This window comes from Rattus norvegicus, chromosome 9 (genome assembly GCF_021556685.1).
Source record: "Rattus norvegicus strain SHRSP/BbbUtx chromosome 9, alternate assembly SHRSP_T2T, whole genome shotgun sequence".
NCBI lineage: Eukaryota > Metazoa > Chordata > Mammalia > Rodentia > Muridae > Rattus > Rattus norvegicus.
Genome location: NC_141542.1, coordinates 99,628,193 through 99,652,485, shown reverse-complemented (window position 1 = coordinate 99,652,485; position 24,293 = coordinate 99,628,193). Strand labels below are relative to the sequence as shown.

The 24,293-nt window shown below is 39.4% G+C and overlaps 1 protein-coding gene across 4 annotated transcripts in view; it reads left to right on the top strand.

The window, feature by feature from the left end:
* Sphkap (SPHK1 interactor, AKAP domain containing) overlaps positions 1-19,935 on the top strand; it is a 148,247-nt gene extending 128,312 nt beyond the window's left edge. The window contains exons 9-13 of one of the 4 annotated variants that reach the window (NM_001395142.1): positions 6,920-7,105; positions 8,925-9,011; positions 11,135-11,187; positions 11,277-11,461; positions 18,065-19,935. In NM_001395142.1, the coding sequence (NP_001382071.1) occupies positions 6,920-7,105; positions 8,925-9,011; positions 11,135-11,187; positions 11,277-11,461; positions 18,065-18,208 (655 nt within the window). In that variant the 3' untranslated portion in view covers positions 18,209-19,935. The remainder of the gene's footprint in view (positions 1-6,919; positions 7,106-8,924; positions 9,012-11,134; positions 11,188-11,276; positions 11,462-18,064) is intronic. The other 3 variants (XM_087566341.1, NM_001395141.1, XM_087566342.1) reach the window with 3 other exon arrangements.
* Positions 19,936-24,293: the final 4,358 nt, after the last annotated feature.

The following is a 24,293-nucleotide window of genomic DNA, read 5'->3' as shown; positions in this document are numbered from 1 at the left end:
TCTTAAAAGTTTAAATGATTTGTACACAAAATGCTTAATGCAATACTTTATTATGAGCAGTCAATAAATTCACTTGGCTGCCATTGCTATTTATAATGTCATTTGGGTGAAGGTTTGTGGTGGCTTTTATTTCAGGAGATGCTGATTTCCCCAAGGGGAAGCCTGTCATGAGCAATGTAAGAGTTTTATTGAAACAAGACAATTCCCAGGATTGCCAAGCAGAAAAATTAGTCACAGTTGAGTTAAATTTTCTGAGGTCAGAGTTGCTGCCATGGGATTTGATTTGTCAAAATAGCTGGAACCAGAACTCCATTCCCCATGGAAGAGTTCAACCAACTTACATGCGAGCGTAGGGAATGTGACAGGGGCAGTCTGAATGCTGCTTGGTGGTGGAGAAAGATTGTGTCCTGAGGATACTTTAGGGTCGTCTCTGAGGGGCATCTTCATGGTTCTTTAAAATGACGTTAAAATTCAACACAGTGAAATAAAATCCACTTCCTTACTTTTTGATTACTTGATTTAAAAAAAAGAGTCATAACTGAGAGTTCACTGTGGCAATCATCCCTGAATGCAATCATCTGTTGACTCATTAGTATAATATTTTGAAGATGTATAGACTACAGTTCTCAATCCTTTAAAGAAGATAAATAGTATCCTGTTGGTGGCCATCACTTTCTCCTTAACACAGCATGACATGCAGGGGACTAAAAAGCAATTATTTAACTTTTGACACATTAAATCTTAAACAGAAGTAATACACTGACCCCTACGCGGTTAGAGCATATCCCAAGCATTGGAGGAATCTGATGTTTCAGGAGCATGCAACAGACCTGTACAAATAGAGTCAAGTGGTCTGGGACAAATGAGCAAAGAGATATAATTTAGAAGACAACGTCTCTGGGCTGGAGAGATGGCTCAGCAGTTAAGAATATTCACAGATTTCGCAAAGGACCTGGATTTGGATCGCAGCATCCACAAGATTGGGCTCACAATCATCCTTAACTCCCTTAACTCTACTTCCAAGGAATCTGATGCCTTCTTCTGGCCTCCCCAGTCAATAGGCATGCACCTGGTATCTTGACATACACGAAGGCAAACATTCATATACTTAAAGTAAAAATAAACATTTAAAAGAGGAAAGATAAATATTTACAAAAGAAAGAAAACAAGGATTCTTCAGTAGTTTCCGTAACAACCAGGCATCCATTTCGATGACTCATCTTCCTTGTCAAGTTAGCTGGACTTAGACTCAAAGAGTATCCTTCTAGATCTGGCTATGAAGATGTCTCCTGTTGGTTTAGTTGAAGAGAGAAGATCCACCTTGAATGTTGGTGGTACTGTCACTTGGGCTAAAGTACAAGACCAAATAAAAAGAAAACTTAGAAGAGGCCCGAGGAACACCATCATTCCCCTTTCTTTGCTTCCAGACTGTGGAGGCCATGTGACCCATTGCTTCAAGCTCCTCCTGCTTTGTCTGCCTATCGTGTGGAACAGTAGCCTCCCATCATGAACATGAAGAAGTCCTTTTCTCCTTACATGGTTTCTGCCAACAGAGTGAGATAAGACACAGACTAAAAGTGTGTTTCTAAAAGGCACACCTGATAAACAATATTATCTAAAATGTTACACTTCAGAATGTTCTTATATGTTGGCAAAAAGATGTGACTGTCCTAATAAAACAGCATGACTTCAATGAAAAGAAAATCTTTCAAAATTCAGGAGTAAGAAAATGAACAACTTATTAGAAAACCGACAAAGGTTTGAGCATCAAAGGCTAGGTTCCCAGCTAGTAGGCAGAATCATTAGGAAGAGATTCTACCATGAAGGTTTCATGTAATCTTTGTATCAATCTGTGAACTGATCCATCATTTGACTACATTATTGGGAGGTGATTGGAAACTTAGAGGTGAGGTCTAGTCGGAAGAAGTAGGTTGAGAAGTACCCCTGGGGCTATACTTTGTGTTTGAGTCTTTACCTCTCATCTGTCATGAAGACAGCTACTTTGCTCTACCATACGATGCTACCATGATGTTCAACTTCACCGTGTGTGAGCCTAGAAGCAACATACCCAAGTAGCCATGGACTGAAGCATCCTAAGTCATGAGCTTAAGTGAACCTATCTTCCTTCAATTATTTCTCTCAGGTATTGGACACATGATAAAAAAGCTGCGTAATGATTTGGATTTTGTTCATATTAATAGATATTCAGCATATTCTGTTGTTTGAATTTGAAATTTCCTCATGGCGTGTGGTAGCTGAGCATTGTGCAGCTTCAGTGTAAAATGGATGAACGCCCTGGAAGACAGTTGTCGGTTTCTTTCAAAACTAAGCAACTGATGTTCATTAAAAAACAATATATATATATATTCATATATACTTATATAGATTCATATATACTTATATACACCACTAGGAGCTATATAAGTGTTAGTAGAATTTTGTGGATTGATGGAAATGAATATTAACAATGACTTCAAGATAGATAAAGAGGCAAAGAGGGTCACATACAAAAACAAGGTGGGCCAATGTAAAACAAGTCTTATATTATTTTACATTTCTTCAAAATTTACTATTTTAAGTAGAAAAGGTTTTCTAAAACATTTTATGGTATGTGAAAAGCTAAAATATATGTCATATATGGTACAAAGTATAGGAAGAAGAAAAACAGAAGTATGTCACATACAGGCCATTATACAACACACATTTCATTACATGTCAGTTTTATAATGCAATGTGACAATAATCTATGCATTGAATGTAAACATCAAAAGTCCTGCAGTAACCACTAAAATATGAAGCAGAATTATACTTGTAAGTCAATAGTAGAAATAAAATTTAAAAATCTAAAAATTGCTCAGTTAATTAAACGGAATCTGGAGTCAAGGAAAAATGAAACTCCAAACAGATGGGACAGATAGAAAACAAGATTATATATTTAAACCCAGCCTTATTGATAGTCACATTAATTATCAATGATCTAAACACTTCAGCTAAAAGCAGAGATTATCCTATTGCATAAAAATGCATAATCCTAGCATAAGCTTTGTGCATCTAAAATATAAAGATTGAAATGGGCCAAGAGTAAAAGGATGGGAAACAAAAATATTTTAAAAGGTCAAATAGCCTCAGGATAAAGAGTATTGCCAGAGATAATGATGTTTTATAAGCTAAGAAGGTCAATCCATCCAACAGACAACCTTCTTGTGTACTGAACCACCTAAGTAATAAAACATCAAATGATAACTTTTAAAAACTACAAGGAGAAATGGGCAAAGAATTATACTGGAAATGTAACATTCTAATCTTAATAATTCATGAAATAATAAAATATATGTGAGCATGTTGGAAGTATGTGTGTATATTTACAAGAGAAGCAACATCAAGAAACCTTCTATACAACAAGGCAGATGCATATAATGAACTGAAGAGACAAGACTCCAACAAGTCCTATTCAAACTCCACCTTGACAAAATCCCATTACAGAACAGGAAAAGGAGACATGAAATTCTCCGAGGGCTGAAGAGCTGCTGTGAAAGGGAGTGATGGTTTTCTTTATTGATGGAACCCTTAGTAAGTTGGCCACACCCAGAACACTCACCACTAGAAAGACCAGTTGGGCTACCAGTTCAACTCATGGGAAAAGAAAGAAAAAAATAAAGAGGGAGACATCTCAAAGTTGGGAAGGAGGGGTCTGGAAATGGAGTGGGAGGAATTCAAGGAGGAGGATGAATATGTCCAAAATACATTGTTTGAAATTTTCAAACACCTAATACAATATCATTTAAAGGAAGGTGAGGGATAGAACCCAGATGCCCTTCAACAGAGGAATGGATACAGAAAATGTAGTACATCTACACAATGGAATATTACTCAGCTATCAAAAACAATGACTTTATGAAATTCATAGGCAAATGGAGGGAACTGGAAAATATCATCCTGAGTGGGGTAACCCAATCACAGAAAAACACACATGGTATGCACTCATTGATAAGTGGCTATTAGCCCAAATGCTTGAATTACCCTAGATGCACAGAACACATGAAACTCAAGATGGATGATCAAAATGCGAATGCTTCACTCCTTCTTTAAAAGGGGAACAAGAATACCCTTGGCAAGGAATAGGGAGGGAAAGATTAAAACAGAGGCAGAAGGAACACCCATTCAGAGCCTGCCCCACATGTGGCCCATACATATATAGCCACCCAATTAGACAAGATGGATGAAGCAAAGAAGTGCAGGCCAACAGGAACCGGATGTAGATCTCTCCTGAGAGACACACCCAGAATACAGCAAATACAGAGGCAAATGCCAGCAGCAAACCACTGAACTAAGAACAGGACCCCCATTGAAGGAATCAGAGAAAGGACTGAAAGAGCTTGAAGGGGCTCAAAACCCCATATGAACAACAATGCCAAGGAACCAGAGCTTCCAGGGACTAAGCCACTACCCAAAGACTATACATGGACTGACCCTGGACTCTGACCTCATAGGTAGCAATGAATATCCTAGTAAGATCACCAGTGGAAGGGGAAGCCCTTGGTCCTGCTAAGACTGAACCCCCAGTGAACATGATTGTTGCGGGGAGGGCGGTAATGAGGGGAGGATGGGGAGGGGAACACCCATAAAGAAGGGAGGGGGAGGGGTTAGGGGGATGTTGGCCGGGAAACCGGGAAAGGGAATAACACTCGAAATGTAAATAAGAAACACTCAAGTTAATAAAAAAAAAAAAAAAGGAAGGTGAGCAGTGTTCCCAATCAACTCAACCTATACAATTAACATATACAACTCAAAATGACCCCGCATAGGATTTTTTTCAGGTGAACTTGAAGCATTTGTCAAGGTGTACCATAGGCCAAAATGCAAGTTGGTCCATTTAAAGGAATCTAAAACATATAGAATGTATTCTCGGATCATTCTGGACTTAACCCAAAAGTTAAGGATGTCCACCAAATCTTCCATAATAATTAGAAATTGTTTTATTAGAAATTAACATCCTATCTTTTGCTCCCAGGGGATGTTAGAATAAACTCCAGATGAAAAATACACACCTGCCGAAATTCATGACAACATGGTAATGCTACTTACAGAAGAAATCCATACATTTAAGTATTTTTGTTTTTTTAATCAGAGAAGTTTATCTATATTCTAAGTGTCCATCTTGAAAAACTAAAAACGATCAGGGCTGGTGTGATATTCTCAGTGGGCAAAGCCTGCAGACCCGAGTTTGATCCCCAGGACCCATGTGGTAGAAGGAAATAAGCTCTGGAAATGTTGTTCTCTGACCTCTACACCCATGCTGTTGGTGCAGGCTCTTCCACATACTTTCATACACAAAATAAACAAATAAATGCAAGAAAAAATAAAACCAAATAAATAGATGAATGAATTAAATTTAAAAAGTAGTTGAAAGTGAATAATCAAACTGGGGAGTGTATACGTCAATGATTATAAAAATAAAGGGAGATAAAAATAATCAAATAAAAATAAAATTAAAAAATCAAATGCTCTTTTTACCTCAAAGACTAATGAATACGTGCATATGAATGCATAATCAAAGAAAATTTGTGAGATGTAAAAATGCTTGCTCTCATTTCTCCTTTCAAAGGGTTTCCTATGATAATAAACAATATATCTATGTTACTGAACACTGCACAGCCCGTACTGAGGGCTCTCACAGCCATGTGCTTAAATGCTGCCTTCTACCTATGCTGAGTGATATCTGCTTTCCATTTATGGCGATGGCTTCAGATAAGCACAGTCAGATTGTGGTCGAAGAAAACCTGACCTAAGGAAATCTTACAACTGTGATACAGATGGTCCGTGGGCGTGTGAGCTAAAATCAAGAGAGCACTGGGCTTCTTTCCACCATGGCAACTGGACAATTGACTTCGATAAGGCCCTTGTCCTCCCAGAGCGCTTGTGGGAACTGAGGGGTCAGAACAGAGGCTTGCCAGAGGACACACATCTGCATTGCACACTTGTACATCATTCACCAAAGAATACGTAGAGCAGGAAGATAAGCTTCTCGCGTAAGCAAATAAAAACCGAGCACTCTGCCTAATCAGGACTGGTGCTGAATTTCCTTTATACGGCTCAGATGTGAGGTTCTCTGTAAATAGAGCATGAAATTGAGATAAAACAAAATGTGCTGACAGGCTTATCTGTTAACCTGGAGAGTCTACATCAGTCACTAGGATTTAGCTCCCTTCTCAGCAAGAAATACCCTTAATGAATTTTTCTATAGTATAAGGCCCTAAATTAAGAAGGAATTGGGCCCCAATTTGCTTTTTAACTGGGTGAATAAAGGAGGCCAGAGCCTCCTCCTTTATTCCCATGTTTATTCCATGCATATATTTCTTTAAACTGAACATCATCGCCTTTAATCACGCCATCCTCTCTTCTATATGGAAATCTCAATACTGTAGGAAGGAAATCCAGTGTTATTAAATGGGAAAGAACACTGTGGACAACCACACTGTTGTCTGAGGACACGTGCCACCTGTCCAGCTAGCAACCTGAGTTTCCATCACCCATGTCCACAGGTGGAAGGAAAGATCCAATTCTCTCAAGTTTCCCTCTGACCCCCACATAAGTGAGTCCCATGGTGCACACCACCCCCCACCCACACACACACAAATAAATATGATAAACACCACAGTATCCCACTGCTTCTTCTCAACATACTGTAAAAATAAACACAGAAAATAGTAAGTGAGAGCACAGGAAAGCTGGTGGAATTTAATTATGAGAAGAAAAATACTATTTGGCTTCAAAGGGAGCAGCCACTTGCAGAAAGACTCCATCCATGACCACCATCTTGCCTAGTGTGTGGAGACACACATAGGTGCCCAATGTAGGGCTCTGGGAACAGCTCCATGTTGTGCTTCCTCTCTTGGTAATAATGTCTTGATGTCTACAGTGACAGCCTTGAGACCAGAGAAGAATTAGAAGTGGATGTCTTGAAAGAAGACATAACCCTAGATGAGTCCCGGAACCCTCCTAGCAGCAGCGAAGAGAGTACAGGCAGCTGGTCCCAGCTGGCCAATGAGGAGGACAACCCAGATGACACAAGTAGCTTTCTGCAGCTCAGTGAGCGGTCCATGAGGTACGTACTTCCTCTTCCCTAAGGAAGGTGGCCTCAATAAGGATTGCAAAAATGCATGCTACGGTTCAGTGCCAGGTGCCCTTAATAGAACAGGGAGGAAGAAAAAAAAAAAAAAAAAAAAACAAGGGGGGACCGTAGTCCCTGCATATCATGATTGGGCTAAAAGCTATCTTAATATCTAGGTAGGACTTGAATTACCTTGGCCATATTTAATAGTAGGCTGTGCACCCTTCCCTAAAAGACACACCAGGTACACTCAGTGCTAAGAACTGTTAGTTTGTTTTAATTAAAACTGATGTTATAGCTGGGGATTTAGCTCAGTGGTAGAGCGCTTACCTAGGAAGCACAAGGCCCTGGGTTCGGTCCCCAGCTCCGAAAAAAAGAACCAAAAAAAAAAAAAAACTGATGTTATAATTCATGAATTTGAACTTTCTGTCAGATTCATGTGTATTTCAGATGCAACCCAGGCTAGGTTTCCACAAAGCAAGTGTTTCCACACTGTATTGTACTGCTTGCCCTGACTTTTTCCTTCCTTTATCTTCTGTGCCCTCTGTGTTGTTTCTGGAAAAGCTAGAGAGGAGCATCTAGCTGTAACCACCAACATGATTTTTTTTTATCAAGAATCTTTTTGACCCCAGGCCATTAAGACCACAGAAAGTCAGAGAGGATGGCTAGAATATGAGACTGAACACCCAAGTGTAGATAAAAGATCTTTGAAAGTCCAATTCCTGGCAGTAAAAATCTAAGACACAGCAACATTTTACATTAAATAAGTGGTCTCAAATTTCAAATATTCTCACTAAATGTTATAAAATAGAGACAGAAAAACAGAGATAACTTTAATCTTTGGATTCAGAGTGTCAGGTTTCAGACTGTTGCAACTTCAGTGCCTTGCTTAAAACTCCAGACAAGAACTTTAAGATTCAAGAGTCTTCTTGGTGACCCACCCAAACCTGAGGGAACAAAGCCCCATTATAAAGTATACCAGCAGTCACTATTGTAAAACCTTGCTTGGGAAAGAGATTGTTGGAAAGTACAGAATGTGTTAGGAGACTCCTCAGTGAGTTTGGTAAGAATTAGCTAGGTTCTATTTTGCAAGTACAGAGTCTTAAAAAAAGCCATAGGAGGACTATGTTTTAGAGAGCATAGCCCATGCTCATAAGCAGACCATATGTTGATTATACACCTTGCAATAATGATATTATACAATATTCTTTCTCTATGAGACACATGGAGCCACATGTTGTTCCTTCTCTAAGGTTGAAAAAACAAAACCTTACCCATATTTGTATATGGAAACTCTATAGTGCTCAAGGAAAACAAGAAGCCAAATGTATATTCTTATGGAATATATTTATATTCTGTATAAACTTACAGAATATGTCTAAGAAAAATGTTCCCTATAACAAAGGGAGACCATGGGTCTCTGGTTTCCTTCAAGATACAAGTATATTCAACTCTGTAAGTACATCCAATGACAAGGAGTCTTCATGATACATACCCTCTCTCTCTAGCCAGAATAAAGACCTAAAGAGAAACATTGATTATTATCAATTATGTATGACCCACTGCGTATGACACCACTTCACACATTATAAATCAGCATCAGTATTACTGTCATAAGCACAGTCAGTGGTCTTCTACCTTGTGTCTTCCTTTAGTTTGGTCAAGCATCAGTATCAGTGCAGAAGGTCAGGCACAAACCAATCATGTCCCAGGGAGCAACAAAGGCGCTCTCCCGACAGTGGAACGTGAGAGCCGGCAGTGCGGCCAAGCATGGAGACAGGCATTATTAATATGTAAACTTTTGCTTTGTCAGCAATGGCAACACTAGTGGCACTAGCAGTCTTGGCATTATGGACCTGGACATTTATCAGGAAAGCATACCGTCTTCTCCCATGATTAAGTAAGTAGCCACATGACTCAGTGACTGACAGCACCGCTCCAATTCCATCTGGCAATCCATCGTGATCATGAAGGTTGTGCCTAGCCACCAACTCATTATGTCTGTGCCACTGTGGTTCCATGTCACTGGAGTGGAGGACTAAAACTCCAACCCATTACTGCCTGCTTTCTTGGTTTCAAACCTGTCGCTTACACAGTAGTCATTGCAGATAAAACTTACCCATATAATTAGAAGTATATGTCCGCTTACCTATTTTTGATTTACAGAAACAACCAGCAAAAAAAAAAAAAAAAATCAATCTAAATTGTACCATGCCTCCCTCAGAAGACTATTCAAAAACTAACTTTTGTTATAGTCATTTCAGTAAAATTGGATATGAGTGGCTTTTCCTTGGCTTGTAGACATTGGGGTTACCAATGTGGAATATATCTAATGTCAAGGGTTGTCATGATGTCCTTCACCCCCAGGCAGTAACTGCACTCTCTTGATATGAGGTCTTCTCAGAGACCGAAAGAAAAAACAAGCACTTAGAGATATGCTACATAAAACAACACAAATGAGGGTAAGGGGACAACCTGAAGTCATGACTACTTCTAGAATTCACGATTATCCTAGACAATCAACTGGATCATATTCTAATTTGATAACTAAGAATATAATTTGGGTATTCTGAACAAATAAAGCCATATTGAATCTGATGATGATTCCTAATGTATTTCCCTCTGGCTAACTACAGATCCATTGATTTTTATTTCACCACTGGATAAGTATGAAGTAACATGTTCAAGTAAGCATGAATTCATACATGATCTGTTCAGAGGGGGCCAAAAGCCAACTCAACAAAAAATATTTTATGATAGATTAATTTTTCTCCTTTGGAAAACATTAACTTAGCACTTTCTCCATCTTTCTCTGTAATATAAAGTTGGGAGCTCAAGAAAAACTTGTACTGAGGCAAAGCCAAGAGCACCTGCATCCCCGCTCAGCATCCTTCATTATGTAATGCCAGAAGCTGCGCCCACCATCCCTAGGTTGTTTGTGCTACTTGCAGAGAGATCAAGAAGAGACTCGAACCCTTAGAAGATTGGCATTCCTGCAAATAATTAGACATGAGTGGGAAAATGGTTATAGTCTTTCTCTCGAATGAGACTTACCACACTAATGAAATAGAATTCCCCCGTACAATAGAATGCATTAGCCAGATCTTAGCAGCAACCGAGAAGATAAGATGATCTTCTATCACTAAAAGACACACCTTGGATAGCCCCATTATAAATTTCTAGAGACTAGAAAAGTACAGGACATGTGCAGGCTTCCCATGATGGTCACTTCTTTCTAGCTACTGAGCTACATGGCCTGTTTTCAGAAGTTTGTACTGGGTCTTCCCATGACAGAGCTCTATAATAAGTACACATCATGCAAAAAACAAACAAACAAAAAATAAAACAGAAAAAAAAGAAACAACTGAAAACCTCCAATAGTAAACATAGCCACGGCTAAGGAACAGTTAAGTTGGGTTATGAGCAATCTCCAGGCTGCTCTACCAAATAAAAATAATGGAAAAGAATAAAGATTCTATTACTGAGACGCACTGTTATAATGTTTAAGCTTTACAGTTTGTTGATTGTCTCTATTCCAGCTCACAGAACAATCGGCATGTAAATGTATCTTCCTACTTTAAAACTCCAATGTGCCTTGTTGTCACTGCACAGAGAAACACATTGTGATAAAATGAGAAAAGATAGTCCATTAAGAGACAGGTAAAAGCCTGGGGAGGATAACTCTGCAAATTATAACTAGTTACTTCAAACCTCTCTTTAATTCTTCAGCCCCGTGGAGGTTCATGTGAAGTGAATTGAAAAAGAAAGGAAAGATGTACTCTTCCCCACTGACTTTCCTAACTAATGCCATTCAAGACACATGGGAACTCTCCTTGGTGGTGGGGAACACGAATTGCAGACCCAAATGTCCTGGGCAGTACTCACCTGGATCTAATCCGTTCTGTGAAACCATAAGAATGAGTTCCAGATGTTTGTAGCTCGGCAACACCCATTACCTCATCATGCATTACAACTTACTCTTCTGAAGCCTTACCAACCATATACTGTTGTTTTCTCCCCAAGTGAATTAGTAGAAGAAAAGGAGATTCTTAAAGAACAATCAGAAAGCGTAAAGGGTAAGCCATGTTCCCATCCTTTTGACATACAATTGCCCCCGGGGTGGCCCTTTGAAAAGCAGAGTAAGGTTGTGGTTGTGTCTGTTCAGAACGTGCCTCTGGACTGCCAGGGAGAGCAGCCAGCCCCCAGAGGAGTCTACTGGTGATCAACTTTGACCTGGAGCCAGAGTGTCCTGATGCTGAGCTGCGAGCCACTCTGCAGTGGATAGCTGCCTCCGAGCTGGGCATCCCAACAATCTACTTTAAGAAATCTCAGGAAAGCAGAATTGAAAAGGTACCGTGTCCAGTGTCTGGGTCAGAGAACAAGACAGTTCTGTGCTTTTTTTTTTTTTTTATCTCAGTTGGAAATCCAGTGAATGCCTATGCAATCCACATGAGCTTGAAGGGTTTCATCTCGATTTCTCTCAACCAAAAGCAAAACAAAAACAAAAACAAACAAAAGCAGAAAACAAAAACGAAAATCTTGGGAATACTTTCAAAACCCAAGATAGGATTGTATATTCACAACAGTGCTTCATTAACCTCCAGCTTCTTACAAACTTGCTGATAAAAACAAAAGGAGCTGAGGGGACAGTCGTAGCTTTTTCAGTGTTCCTAAAAGTACTTTTGTATTATTCCTAAGCACTGTTTTTGCTGCAAAACACTCTTGAATAATTCTTTATTTTAAAAAGTGTCAGAGTTGGGGATTTAGCTCAGTGGTAGAGCCCTGACCTAGCAGGTGCGAGGCCCTGGGTTTGGTCCTCAGCTCCAGAAGTGTCTCTCTTAGTTAAATAGCATGAGGGTTGCAATCTTTAGTTTTGTTTTCTTTTGTTTTTGTTTTTGTTTTGGGGGGGCGTCAATGTGCAGTTGCACTCTTATGTTCAGTGCAAAAATCCAGCATCCTGACATAAAGCCCTTGTCTTCTTGCCCACATATTGGAAAATTAGAACAGTTTCGAAGTTTATGTAACCCCCTAGCCAACCAGATTGTCTGCTGGAGAGATCGTTCCCCACCCCTTCTCTCCCACTCTGTAACCCCAGCCAGTCAGATAGGCTGCTGGAGAGATCATCCCCACCCCTTCTCCCACTTCTGCCTCTCTTCAACCAGCACTTTGTTCTTCTTTTATGTTCAAATACACCCAACCCAGGTGTCCTAACTGTCCTTCCTTTGTTGTCAAAGTGATGCAGGGCTCCCTGCTTGATAAACACTCCCTTCAATTTCTCCATGCCTAGCCTGTCTCATGCATGGACTGTCTCATGCATGGGACTACCCTTGTCCCACTGGATGGAAGCAAGAATGTTGTCAGGAAGACAGTGTTCTGAGGTTCACATAAAGGGTTGGTTTTGTATCTGTGTGCCTCGCTGATAAAAGCATCCCCCAGGGCATTTTCAGGTGGTATGTTAATGAAACATTTTAATTTAATCTATAACTTTAAAGAAATCACTTCCATTCATTTAAGTCTAATAAACTCTCCATTTTTGCAAGAGTAGGGAGCCTTTTATTGATGTTTTAATCTGTAAACCACATCTTAACTAGGTATTTGATTACATCTACCAGCTTCTCAGCCTTAAAGTGAATGTTTGTCTTTGTAAATAACAATGTTTCAAGAAGACAGGGGATTCACTCCTGCTATCCGGACAAAACATGGGATGATCTTGCATATATTCCTGACAATCGGCCCACGGGACTTAAATATAAATGAGGCAGTCTTAAAGACTAAGATATCCAGGTTTCGTTCTGAGTTAATGAAGGCTCTCTGCATACAAGGGCCTTGATATAAATGGGTATCACCTTTGGTTGTCTATGACTGAGTTTTATGACTATAGACGGAGCAGTAGAGATAGCGTGAGGAATCAGCAACATTTCATTAGCTCCTCATCTTCTCAGAGAAAAGAAACCCTAAGTTCAGAAACTCCTATCCCCCACTGTCATTCAGCATCAAGCACACCCACATACGAATACCCCACATCAGTTTATTTTGTGTTTGTTTACAAACACAGGCTAGTGTGGGTTGCCCAATATGGATGCTAGGAACAGCTCTTGGGTCTTCTACAAGAGCAGTATGTGCACTTAACTGCTGATCCATCCCTCCAGCACCAACCTTGAATGTCTGACCTTCCTGCCTCAGTCTCCCTTGTGCTGGTATTAGAGTCATGTGCCAGCTTGGGTCTTTCTGGGAACTGAACCCCAGGCTTCATGCCTGTTGAGTGAGCATTCTAATAACAGAACTACATCTCAGCCACAAAACCCTAAATCTTTCTTTCTAGGAGTGCTGATTTCATTTTCTGAGCAGTTAATTTAGTTAATGTAAATCTATTTATGGTGGTCTCAGTTTACTGACCTTCCCACTTAATGAAAAGGGTGGGGGGAGCATGAACACCAGCATCTTTCACAGGGCTTCATGAAACCTTGGCACTTAAAGTCAGCAAAAATGAGGCACAGAAAAGGCAAAGCAAGAGGAACCCACACGCCTAGTACACTGTCAGTTGTCTAATGACCCACTGTGCCTTCACTCCCCAGCGTCCCCTACATCTGTATTTTATTTATGCATTAGAAGACTACATGCCCTGCAATATCATTCAAAACACCCATCAAACATTCCTAGAGGACCCTCTCATGCCAGTACTGTTCTAAGCTCCAAGTCCCAGGAAAAAAAAAGGGGTGAGGTGGACGAAAGTTCCCACCATCTCAGAACTTGCATATTGGTTCAGAAACAAAGCACTAATTGTCTCTAGAACACACCAAGAGGGTACCATTTATAAATAGCTACGTTGAGATAGGACGGGCTTGATTCTGAAAAAAGAAATTAAGATGCACCTAGAATGTTGGTGTCTAAACCACAACCATGAAAACAGAATCACCTGGAAGACACATTCACAACTCAGATCTGTAAGTTCCTTCCATCCACTCAAAAACTCCCATTACATTAATCCTTTCATCAGAAATCTCAAATTGGGGAGTACTATAATCACCCCAGAAAGCCTTCCAAACCTAGACCTTTACCTTTAGTTCAGACTCTCCACTGGAATTAAGACCCAAGCACTAGGTCCTTGTGAAGATCAAGAACTCTAGAATCCAGCCCAAGTTCAGAATCAGGGTTTAATAAGCCATAACTTCAGGGAAAAAGTAGGGACCCCCTCACTCTGATTAGTGAAGTTTAATTTCTGCCTTGGAACAAAAGATGGTAACAGCTTTCTGAAGTATGCACTGAATGAATCAGACACACACATACACACACACACACACACACACACACACACACACACACAGAGCTTGCTGCAATTCCCTAATTGTACTATAAATTGTAAACAAGCAAATCCACAAAGTGCATCTGGGAATCCAAAGGTCCAACAGCTAATGAGGCTTTCTTCATGAGATAAATGGGCTTGTGATACAGTGTCACAGAATACAGATTCTCATAAGTTTCCTAAAACACAACTTTTGCTTTAAAAAAAAGTCTAAAATCTATTGTTGTCTACAGAAAAAGAATTCAATTACTGTTGACTGTGAAATGTCGATACAGAAATTGTTTTCTGTCCTTGTTCCTTCGTTAGGAGAGCAACCTAAAAACCCAAATCCCCAACATACTAAAGCTGATTATGACCATAAATCAAGCAGGCTTAATGAAAGCTCTAGGGTCAATTGCTAGTAGACTGTAGCCCTAAAAACAGCATGACAACAACAACAAAACCAACTGGTCCCAGTGACCTGGTAAATCTTAGAAATCTCAGCTTCTAGGGAGGTTGAGTGAGGCAAGAGAACTGAAAATTCAACTTCAGCCTGGGTAGTAGAGTTTATGGTGACCTTGAGCAATTTAGTAAGCCCTTGGCTCAGAATACAAAACTGAAAAAGGGGTTCATGGGAGAGCACTTACCTAGAATGCTGTGCACGCCACAGAATCCTGAGTGCCACATGGACGAGAGGCTGTAACACTGAGGTAGAAATTCCCTTTCTGTCTACGCACAACTTTATTTCAATTTCAATAATTTTTATGAAGGAAACACAAGGCCATCACATGCATCAACTTCACACCTGCCTCAAGGTTTCAGGATCCAAGTAATTAAACCAGTACAGCTGCTGCATTTAGTGGGGTCGGATCCTTTGTTAAAGCTGCCTTAGTGAGGCATGCTGCCACATTTCTATGATCCCAGTACCTGGAAGGTTTCCACCTTCCAGCAATAGGGTGGCCATTATTTTGAAATCATCCTGGTCTTCATAGCAAATTCTAGGATGGTCAGAGCTCTGTAAGATGAGCCTGTCTCAGAAAGAAAAGCGAAACAATAACAGCAAGGTAGTCTAATGGGATAAAAGACTGACCTTAGGAATCAGCAGACATATGCTAGCCAATGGCCATCCCATAAACTACTAGTCGAGTGGTCTAACCCCAGGGCACTTTAAGCACTTTGGGTCATTCGTTGGCATTTTTGGTCCTTACCACTCTGAAATGTCCTTTCCAAAGGCCCCTGTAGATCGAAGGAAGCTGAAAATAGGTTCTGGGAAGAACCTTCCAAGTTTTCCCCCAAGCAGTGCCTCAGAGACAGAAGTGGTAAGGTGATGGCAGAGTAAGCTAGGGTTTAAGGAAAGAAACTACAGCAAATTCAGTGTAGGTACACTTTCCATTGACTTGACTTTCACAAGATGTGTGAAGAAAAAAGATGTACCTACCATTAATAGAAGATTTTGGCAAAAGGTCATCTGTGACTTGTCAGGGAAATCTTGTGTGAGAAGTCTTGACGTATGAGCATCCCTCAATGATTTCAAAGAGGCTTAATATCCAGGCTATAGATATCTGTCTATTCTTCAGATTTCCAGTAAGAGCTAAGAATGGTTGATTAAGGGCTGGAGAAATGGCTCAGTGGTTAAGAGCACTGACTACTCTTCCAGAGGTCCTGAGTTCAAATCCCAGCACCCACATGGTGGCTCACAACCATCTGTGATGAGAGCTGATGCCCTCTTCTGGTGTGTCTGAAGACAGCTACAGTTAACTCACATACATAAAATAAATAAATTAAAAAAGAAAAGAATGGTTGATTAACTGAATTAATCAGATGTCATAGCCTCCTCCAGCCCCTCTATTCACATTGTCATTAATACGCTAAAGCCTCCTGTTTCTACCCTTGTTCCATCCCAAACCTGATCTGAGTTTAAATATAAGTAACATTTCACAAACCATTCTTAGCTGTCTCCATAAACCAGCTGCCTGGGACCATTCATTCTTTGGGACATTTGCATTATAAGCAAAGCCTTTCCATGAAGGGTTCACATCTGCCCTGAAGTGTCAGAATCAGGATGAGATGAAACTAGACAAGATGGAGAGTCATCCCAGACAACCAGTGATTTCTCCAAAAGTACAACAAAGACACGTAGAGGTATACAAGCTGGGCTTCCATTGCTGCTGTCATGAATAGAAGGTGAGGTCATAGATATCTTTCCTTATAAGTGTATATGCCTGCTGTCAGTCACCCTGTAATGGGAGACATTACCTGGAGCCATCTTCTATTTAGAAACTTGCTGCTGCCATTTCCTACTCCAAGACCTGCGGCCTAGAACCATCTTTATGACATTTCATTTCAGTAGAGAATTATTAAACAACCATCATACATGTGCGCATGTTTGTTTTTAATTATATGTGTGCAAACATGCTACCTAACACTGAAGAATACTTTTAGTAGTGAACTTATTTTTCAATGATATTAGATGTTTACCTATATTTCTTGAGAAATTACAATATATTTGACTCTGTTTGGCCTCCTCTCCTTTATTTCATTCAGCAAATATTCACTGACTCTTTATTGAAGGCAAAGGACAGAAAACCAGGGCTGAGATGGTGCCCTACTCTGGGGAGATTGCTCGCCATAATAGAATGGACATCTGCCTTCCTTTACAGAACCTCAAACTCTTTAATATTTATGTTTCCAGATATTTACAGTGTTTCATTTTTCAGTCTAGACAATTGCTTTATTTAGACTCTACCAACATGAAAGGGAATGGATACAGGAAACCAGTCTTAAAAACAAACCCAAACTATGTCCTTAGTGGTTTTAATAAACAACACTTTCTTTTTCATAAGATGCTACCATATTCCTAGGCTATCGCCTCAACTGATGTTCCAAATAGAAAATTCTTCTCTGCAATCTGGACACCAAAACAGAATTTAAAGGAGCATTGCTACATACCAAAGTACTAACTATTGTTTCCAGATCTTATTAAGTATCACTTCCTAATCCACAAAAGCATCTGTGTAAGGGACTTGACAGGTTGTCACACTGGACTTCAATGTGGTTTCAGAAATAGAATATCATATATGGATTTCCCAATCTTCTAAGCCCATCATTCACTTGTAGTCTAGAATTTTCCAGTATGCCCAACAAAAACTGGTACCTACACTATCTGACATATCTAAGACAAGCCCTTGCTTTCCCTTAACTATTTCTATAGAGAAACATCTGGATGCTTAACTTTAGCATGGGGAGGGAGAAGTGTCTATCAGTATTGTCTGTGAAAGCATTAGGTGACTCTACCTACCCAGAAATTTAGTACTCAATTTATTTCCCTAATATGCACATCCAATAAGAAATGGTTTGGCAGTCATGGTACAAAAAGTTGAACCCAGATTTTAAATGTGAACCTGAAAAAAACACTAGCTACCTAAAAGATTGCCTCTTAGAGGAATTGTCCTCTAAGGACAATTGTCTAGAGGACATAACTGCAAAATGGAAGGATTTTATTATCTGAAAGGTCTAAAAAGAAAAACACACTGTCTTTGACAATGTCCCCTTACAATAAAGATGCTTAAAGTATAGACTCCAATCTACAGACAGTCTTTGGAAGGGTTGTTTGGACAGATGCTGGTAAGGATACTATGATATGGGAGTCCTAACTCTGTGTCTTATTTCAGTTTCTAGATGTTGTGAAGCTTGTTCATCAGAAGTCCTGGAAGGTGGGAGATATATTTCATGCCGTTGTCCAGTACTGCAAAATGCATGCAGAGCAGAAAGAGGGAACTCCGAGTCTCTTTGACTGGCTCCTGGAACTAGGATAAGTCAGGCATACCCCTCAAAGAATTTCCTTCCTCTATCCCAGCTTTAGGTTACAGTGGTTTGCGCTAAATGCTCTGAAATTTTCTCAATACACAGCATCCCATTAGCAGAACTATTTAAAAATCTGCTCCAGTACCATGTACAAGGAGTGAATCTGAAAGAATGTGAAATATAGGTCTATACTAATCAATATCATCATGGGCGTGTCCAAAAGGGCTTGTATGAGAATGGTGTCAAAAAGAGATACTTCAGTGTGGCCCAAACAGGAAAGTTTATAACAAGCACAGACTCCAGGAAAGCTATACCCACATGTATGTCCCAATAGAGAATGAGCTATAATGTCTCCAGCAATATGAGTCAATAGAAACAAAGTCATCGGGTTACAGGGATTCTATAAATTATGTTAACACTTTCCTTGTACTTTGCTTAGTGGGTATAGGGGTTGTCCACCTAAGGAAATACTTAGAATATAGTTGAAAGCTTCCATGCCCTTTTGTGAAAGATTTCCACTCTCAAACCAGTATCAATAGATACTAGCACACATGTAACAGTGCAATCAAAGTTCATATGAGGTGATTTTATTTATTTGCAGAGGCCAATAAATATTGCACCTCTTCCCAAGTGTTCCTAAGCTCCTCAAAAAACTAATGTCATTCAGTTGGGAAAGGGGAGCTCAAGGTTGCCTTTTTCCATCACTACATTTATTACTTGAGAAAAATTATTATGGGATTCTTGCCTAAAGGCAAGCTTTTAAAAATAAACAGTAAAATAAATAATAGCCTTTTGAGAGAAAAAAATGTGCTTGTGTATTGAATTATATGAGAAAAACATTTGTTTTATTGTAAATTATGAAAAGACTATCAAAACTAAATAATATATTGAGTTGTTTTAAAGCTTCATAAACTATGAAGAGATTATTGTCTTAACTTTTAGAGTGTCATGAGCCGATGGTGGTTAATTGTACCATGAGTGTGTTGACATCTGTATAATGGACATGTTTCTCCAAAGATATTTATAATGCTGGATTCAGGGTACTGGCCTTGTGCTTGAAAAAGCCAGCTAGGAGTGCAGACTTTCTGGATGGCTGGTATTGACACTAAATTAGAGAAATAGAAGCCTTTAACACATTTTTTTAATTTATAGCAGAGATGCACTCTATAAAATTCAGTGTATCTATATGACACTAAAAGTCTTCTTTCCCGTTCAACTCATTATGCTACATTTGCTTTTATTTTCTCAATCAGAAAGATGTTTAGTATGTATCTTCTGAAATTCTATGCTTTTACTCTATTTTTAAAGCTTATAGAATAACTTTAAGTGTGAACCAGGCCCCACGCCATCATTGTCAACCTTGCTGGCCTATCGACCACATCCTAGAAGTATAAGAAATCTTCCTGGCAAGCCATAACCTCCTTGCCCCATGACAGAAATCTTTTTCAGACCTCATTGGACAATTCATCATGCAGATGGTCCCCATGTAGGTGTGTGTTCAATCTGACAAATTAACCAGGCTCTGAAATCTACTCATCATCTCCAACTGAACTGTTTGTGCTTCTTTGTGCTAATACATGGGAAAGAGATTCTTATTGTTTTAACAATCCCAGAATATTGTGTGTAAACTCTTGTGCTCCAATCAATGTTTACTTATCCTCCAAAGCACAAATACTGGATGTAAACATGTGTTGTACCTAATGTTACAAACTAATCAATAAATTTCTGCTGCAAGGTTGTTATTCCATATTTTCTTCTAGACTCTAGAACCTATTATGGCTTTAAGAACTTTATCTAAAAAAGAATGGAAAGAAAGAAAGAAAGAAAGAAAGAAAGAAAGAAAGAAAGAAAGAAAGAAAGAAAGGAAGGAAGGAAGGAAGGAAGGAAGGAAGGAAGGAAGAAAGAGTCCTATTGTAAGTAGATGAAGATAGGTGTGCCAGTATGATAAGATTTGCTGTCCTGATTTCAATTTTTGATTAAGTAAATGTTCAAGACAGTCTGTTAGCACAGGGAAGGCTCACTGTAAACCATTGGTTCTTAACCTTGGCACTGTAACAAGACAATTGTTTTGCTGTGGGGTATTGTCTTAGAAATTATAAGGTTTTTAGCTGCATCTTGACCTCTCTGGGTTGTGATTGATAATTGCCTCTTCCTGACTGCAGCAATCAAGAATGTCTCCCAACATTGCCAGATGATTCTCAGGGAATAAAGGCAAGACTGCTGGAGGACCAATGAGGGTAACAAAGTGAAGGCATAGGACCTAAGCCCAAATAAGTAATGAAGGATTATCTAAATTGTTCAGTCTAAGGACCAGAAAAGCAGGGATTCACTACCCACAGTCCATGAAGGCAGCCTTCACAAAAAACCAGAGGAAGAGACATAAAACCAACACAGAGTCTGTGTCCATGAGTAAATGAGATGAACTTATCAAAGTCACAGGAAATGTATCCACGCTTTTTGAATTCTAGAAAGAAATTACTAGAGTATATGCAAATTAAGCAGTCAAGGTTGTAAGCCGTTAATTCATAAAACAGAGCTATGAACATGGTTAGGGCATGGAAAATTCCCCAGGCAGACAGAGGATATCATGAAATGAAAACAAAACTTTTGTCACTGCCTTGTGGAGACATTACCTGAAAGGACTATTGGGGAATGAGTAACTAATTTAACAGTGAAGGGTTCTACCAAATTTTCCCCACAGTCAAGCTGAAGGCAGTTCTTAATAAAGAGAGATAAACAGGCTAGAAAGTATAACACTCAAACCAAAGCATCATGACCAGATAGTAGATCAAAACAATCTTTTATTCTATCACACAATTGTAAAGAGAAAACCAGGTCCAAGGGTAGGGACCCAAGCTTAACAAACTTGAGTAAGAACCATGTTATTCCAGTTGATCAGTGGCTAATCATTTAGGATAGAAAGAATACAAATTAGGAGGTTTTCTCTCTGGTCTTGTTGGAGGTATACAAACAGAGGGAAGGGCATCTATGAACTTTATTTGTGTCATATGGAGAAGGATGGTTTCTGGTACTACATTCAACCTAGAACACAAATATTTAGGAGGATATTTCTGGTCATGCCTCTCGTCTAACATCACAAGGCTCAGGCAAAGATCATATTGTTGGTATCAATGACTAAACAAATGTTACTAATGAAACCATTATCTTTGACAATTTCCAATATCTGACGTCTTTCTTCCATAGAGTAAGAGCATGTCAACTCATCTAATAAATGTCCTCTTAGTGCTAGATAGCTAGAACAAAAGTCTAAATCACACCTAGAAACTCACAGACCACAAGAGAAATAAACATATCAATTTCATAAAGCAATGCCATGTTTGCTGTTATTTAATTCTCTGTAGATTAAAATGTGAGAGATCCGTAGGCAGGAAGTATGTATTACTGCCTGGTGAGATACTGGACCACTCTAAGGGGAAACCATATGAGCTTAGATTTTAGGTTTGAGAGAAGCCACTTAAAGAAAGGAGTAAGAACTTCTAAGGATTAAAAAGAGTCTGCTCAGAGAAAAAGTAAGATCACAAATGACCATCTTAACGTGCTGTTGGAAGCAGAAGGAATTTGGTGGAATTTAACACTATTGTGGTGAGCTAAAGACCCACAAGACTTAAAGCCAGGATTTGAAATTGGAGGCATATTTAAGAAGATTTCTATCCAAATATAGTCCTTTCAGACCAAAGAAGATGTAAAATCTGGTATGAATGGAAGAGAAATAACATGTGAATTTATGTGAGGCCAGTTACTGAGTTAACACTTACATAGGATAATACTATTAAAGAATGTTTTGGTTGTGAGTAAAGGGATCCCCACTGCCCTAATATCTGACATTCCTTATATAACACGACACTGGAGGTCCTACATCCAATCTCAGGCCCACAGTGCTGTAATGACTAAAGAACTCAGAAACTCTATGTTCACAGTTACAATTTACTGCAGCAAATGGGTAGAAGATTCAGGTCAGGAAAGAAAAAAGACCTATAGGACCAAGTTAAGGATAATGTAGTATCGACTTTCAGGTGGCCTCTTCCAGGACATCTGCATAGGATGCTCTTCACTCTTTGGCAGTGATATATAGACTACGTAACAGCACGTACAAAATATGTTAACCAGGGGAATACACTCACCCATGCCTCAGTATCTAGGTCTTTTTACTGAGCTTCAGTCAAATAAGCATGTTGCACCGAAGTAACTGACTGCATCTTTTCTCAAGGCAGCATCCCTCCAGACCAATAAATGACAATAAATCATGTTAATGCCATAAATTATCTGATAAACTAGAACCATATGTCCCCTATATGTAACATATCCAAAAACAAAAAGAAGAAACCCTCATACCCTCGAGCAGGCAGAACATCCTATAGGTGTGGTAGTTGGCTGTTGGAGTCAGACAAGAGCCAATTCTATAACTCAGATTCCTGGGGGATGGGTGGGGGCAGATTGCCAGCAGTGCAGACCTCCTGAGTTCAGTCTCCCTGAAGAGGCACTTACCGTCATCTGCTATCTAGCATGGCCGAGGAATACATGTGCCTCCATCTTCGATTGCAATTTCATTGAGGCAAGGACTTTATTCCGTTCATCTAAGATACCTGCAGTATTCCTTTACACAAAGCTATCTCCATAGCTGATGGCAAGTTGGACTGGAAAAGCTAAAAGACACATGGAATGGTACCATACACATGGAGCATGGGTCCTCTCACATGAGTCGGTCTAATCTAGAAACTCTTTCAAAGACAAGCCCAGATGTTGGCTTCTCCAGAGACTCTAAAACCACCAAGTAAATCAAGATTCACTATGACAGCAGCTGATAATATCTGATCATGAATTCTAGTAATACGACTTTGTTTTGGAGGTGCTTCTTGGGTGTCTAGAGATCTGCCAGTTGATGTAAAATGCCATTTATGTTATCTAATGAAATTATTTTGTTTTTCAGGTAAGTGAATAGTCTATAGACTCTGAATTTTGATTTAAATCACATGAGAAAGTTTGACCCAAAGCATTAGATAACACAGCATAGAGAACGTTGTAATTATATTGGGATGGCTTTAAATGGTAGTCATCTGCATGGCTGTCAGGATTCAGAGGCCAGTTGAAGACAGATAGACTTGAATGAAATGAATGAAGTAGGGGAAGTCACTAAAGTCTAACCAAGTTCTGCACAAATAAACAAAATGTCAATGCAACTACGTAAGTACTCTCTCATCTATACCAAAAAAAAAAAATACCCCTTAAAGTCTACACCTGTCATTCACTCTTTTCAGCCTTCACTGGTCCTTCATAGGAAAGGGAGGTGCTTATTGTTCTCCAAGAATGTCCTTCATCCTTCATCGAAAATTAACTCTTTTCTTTCCAATTGAAAGATTCCTACTCCTCTGGTGAATTCCACCCAATTTATTATCACATACCTTTGCTCTGTTTCTGACTCAAAACGTGGCATGTGTTGTAAAAGCTAAACAGACTGTGATGCTCTTAGCACACACATCTCAGGGGCAAAGACTGTTTGAGGGTGGATGATGTTGTCCTTGAGCTGAACACCTGAAGCAAATTCTGTATATATACGACACAGCTATCTCTTGCCATTTGTCACGTGGCAGTATGTGGCCCTCAAAAGACTGGCAATGAGACTCCCCTCCCACAGAAAACAAAATGAGTCACCATTTTGAGGGTAAGCAAAACCAGACTCTTCTTTAGTTTTAACTGTTCCAAGTCCTTTGCTGGGCCCGTCTGTGACATTTATGAAGGGTAAGTTTGACATCTATGTCAAATAACAGGCCAATTATTTTTGACCTGGCCATATTTTTAGTAATAAAGGAAGCAGACCACATGCTGACCTTTTGTGAAATCCACAGAAATGTCAAAAAAAAAAAAAAGCCCTACTATTTGGCTATTTCCTTGTTCCTTTATTTTTGGCAGCAGGGTCTTATTTGAATCGGGAAGATAATATAAAAAGCACTTGTTTGGGGTCTCAGCTGTGTAGGAAATCCAGGCCACTATTAATTGTTTCTGAAAATTCGTTTTGTTAATAGAAAGAATAAGTATAGGCAATGAGACCTGTGAGGCCACTTCCAAAGAAGCATTTTA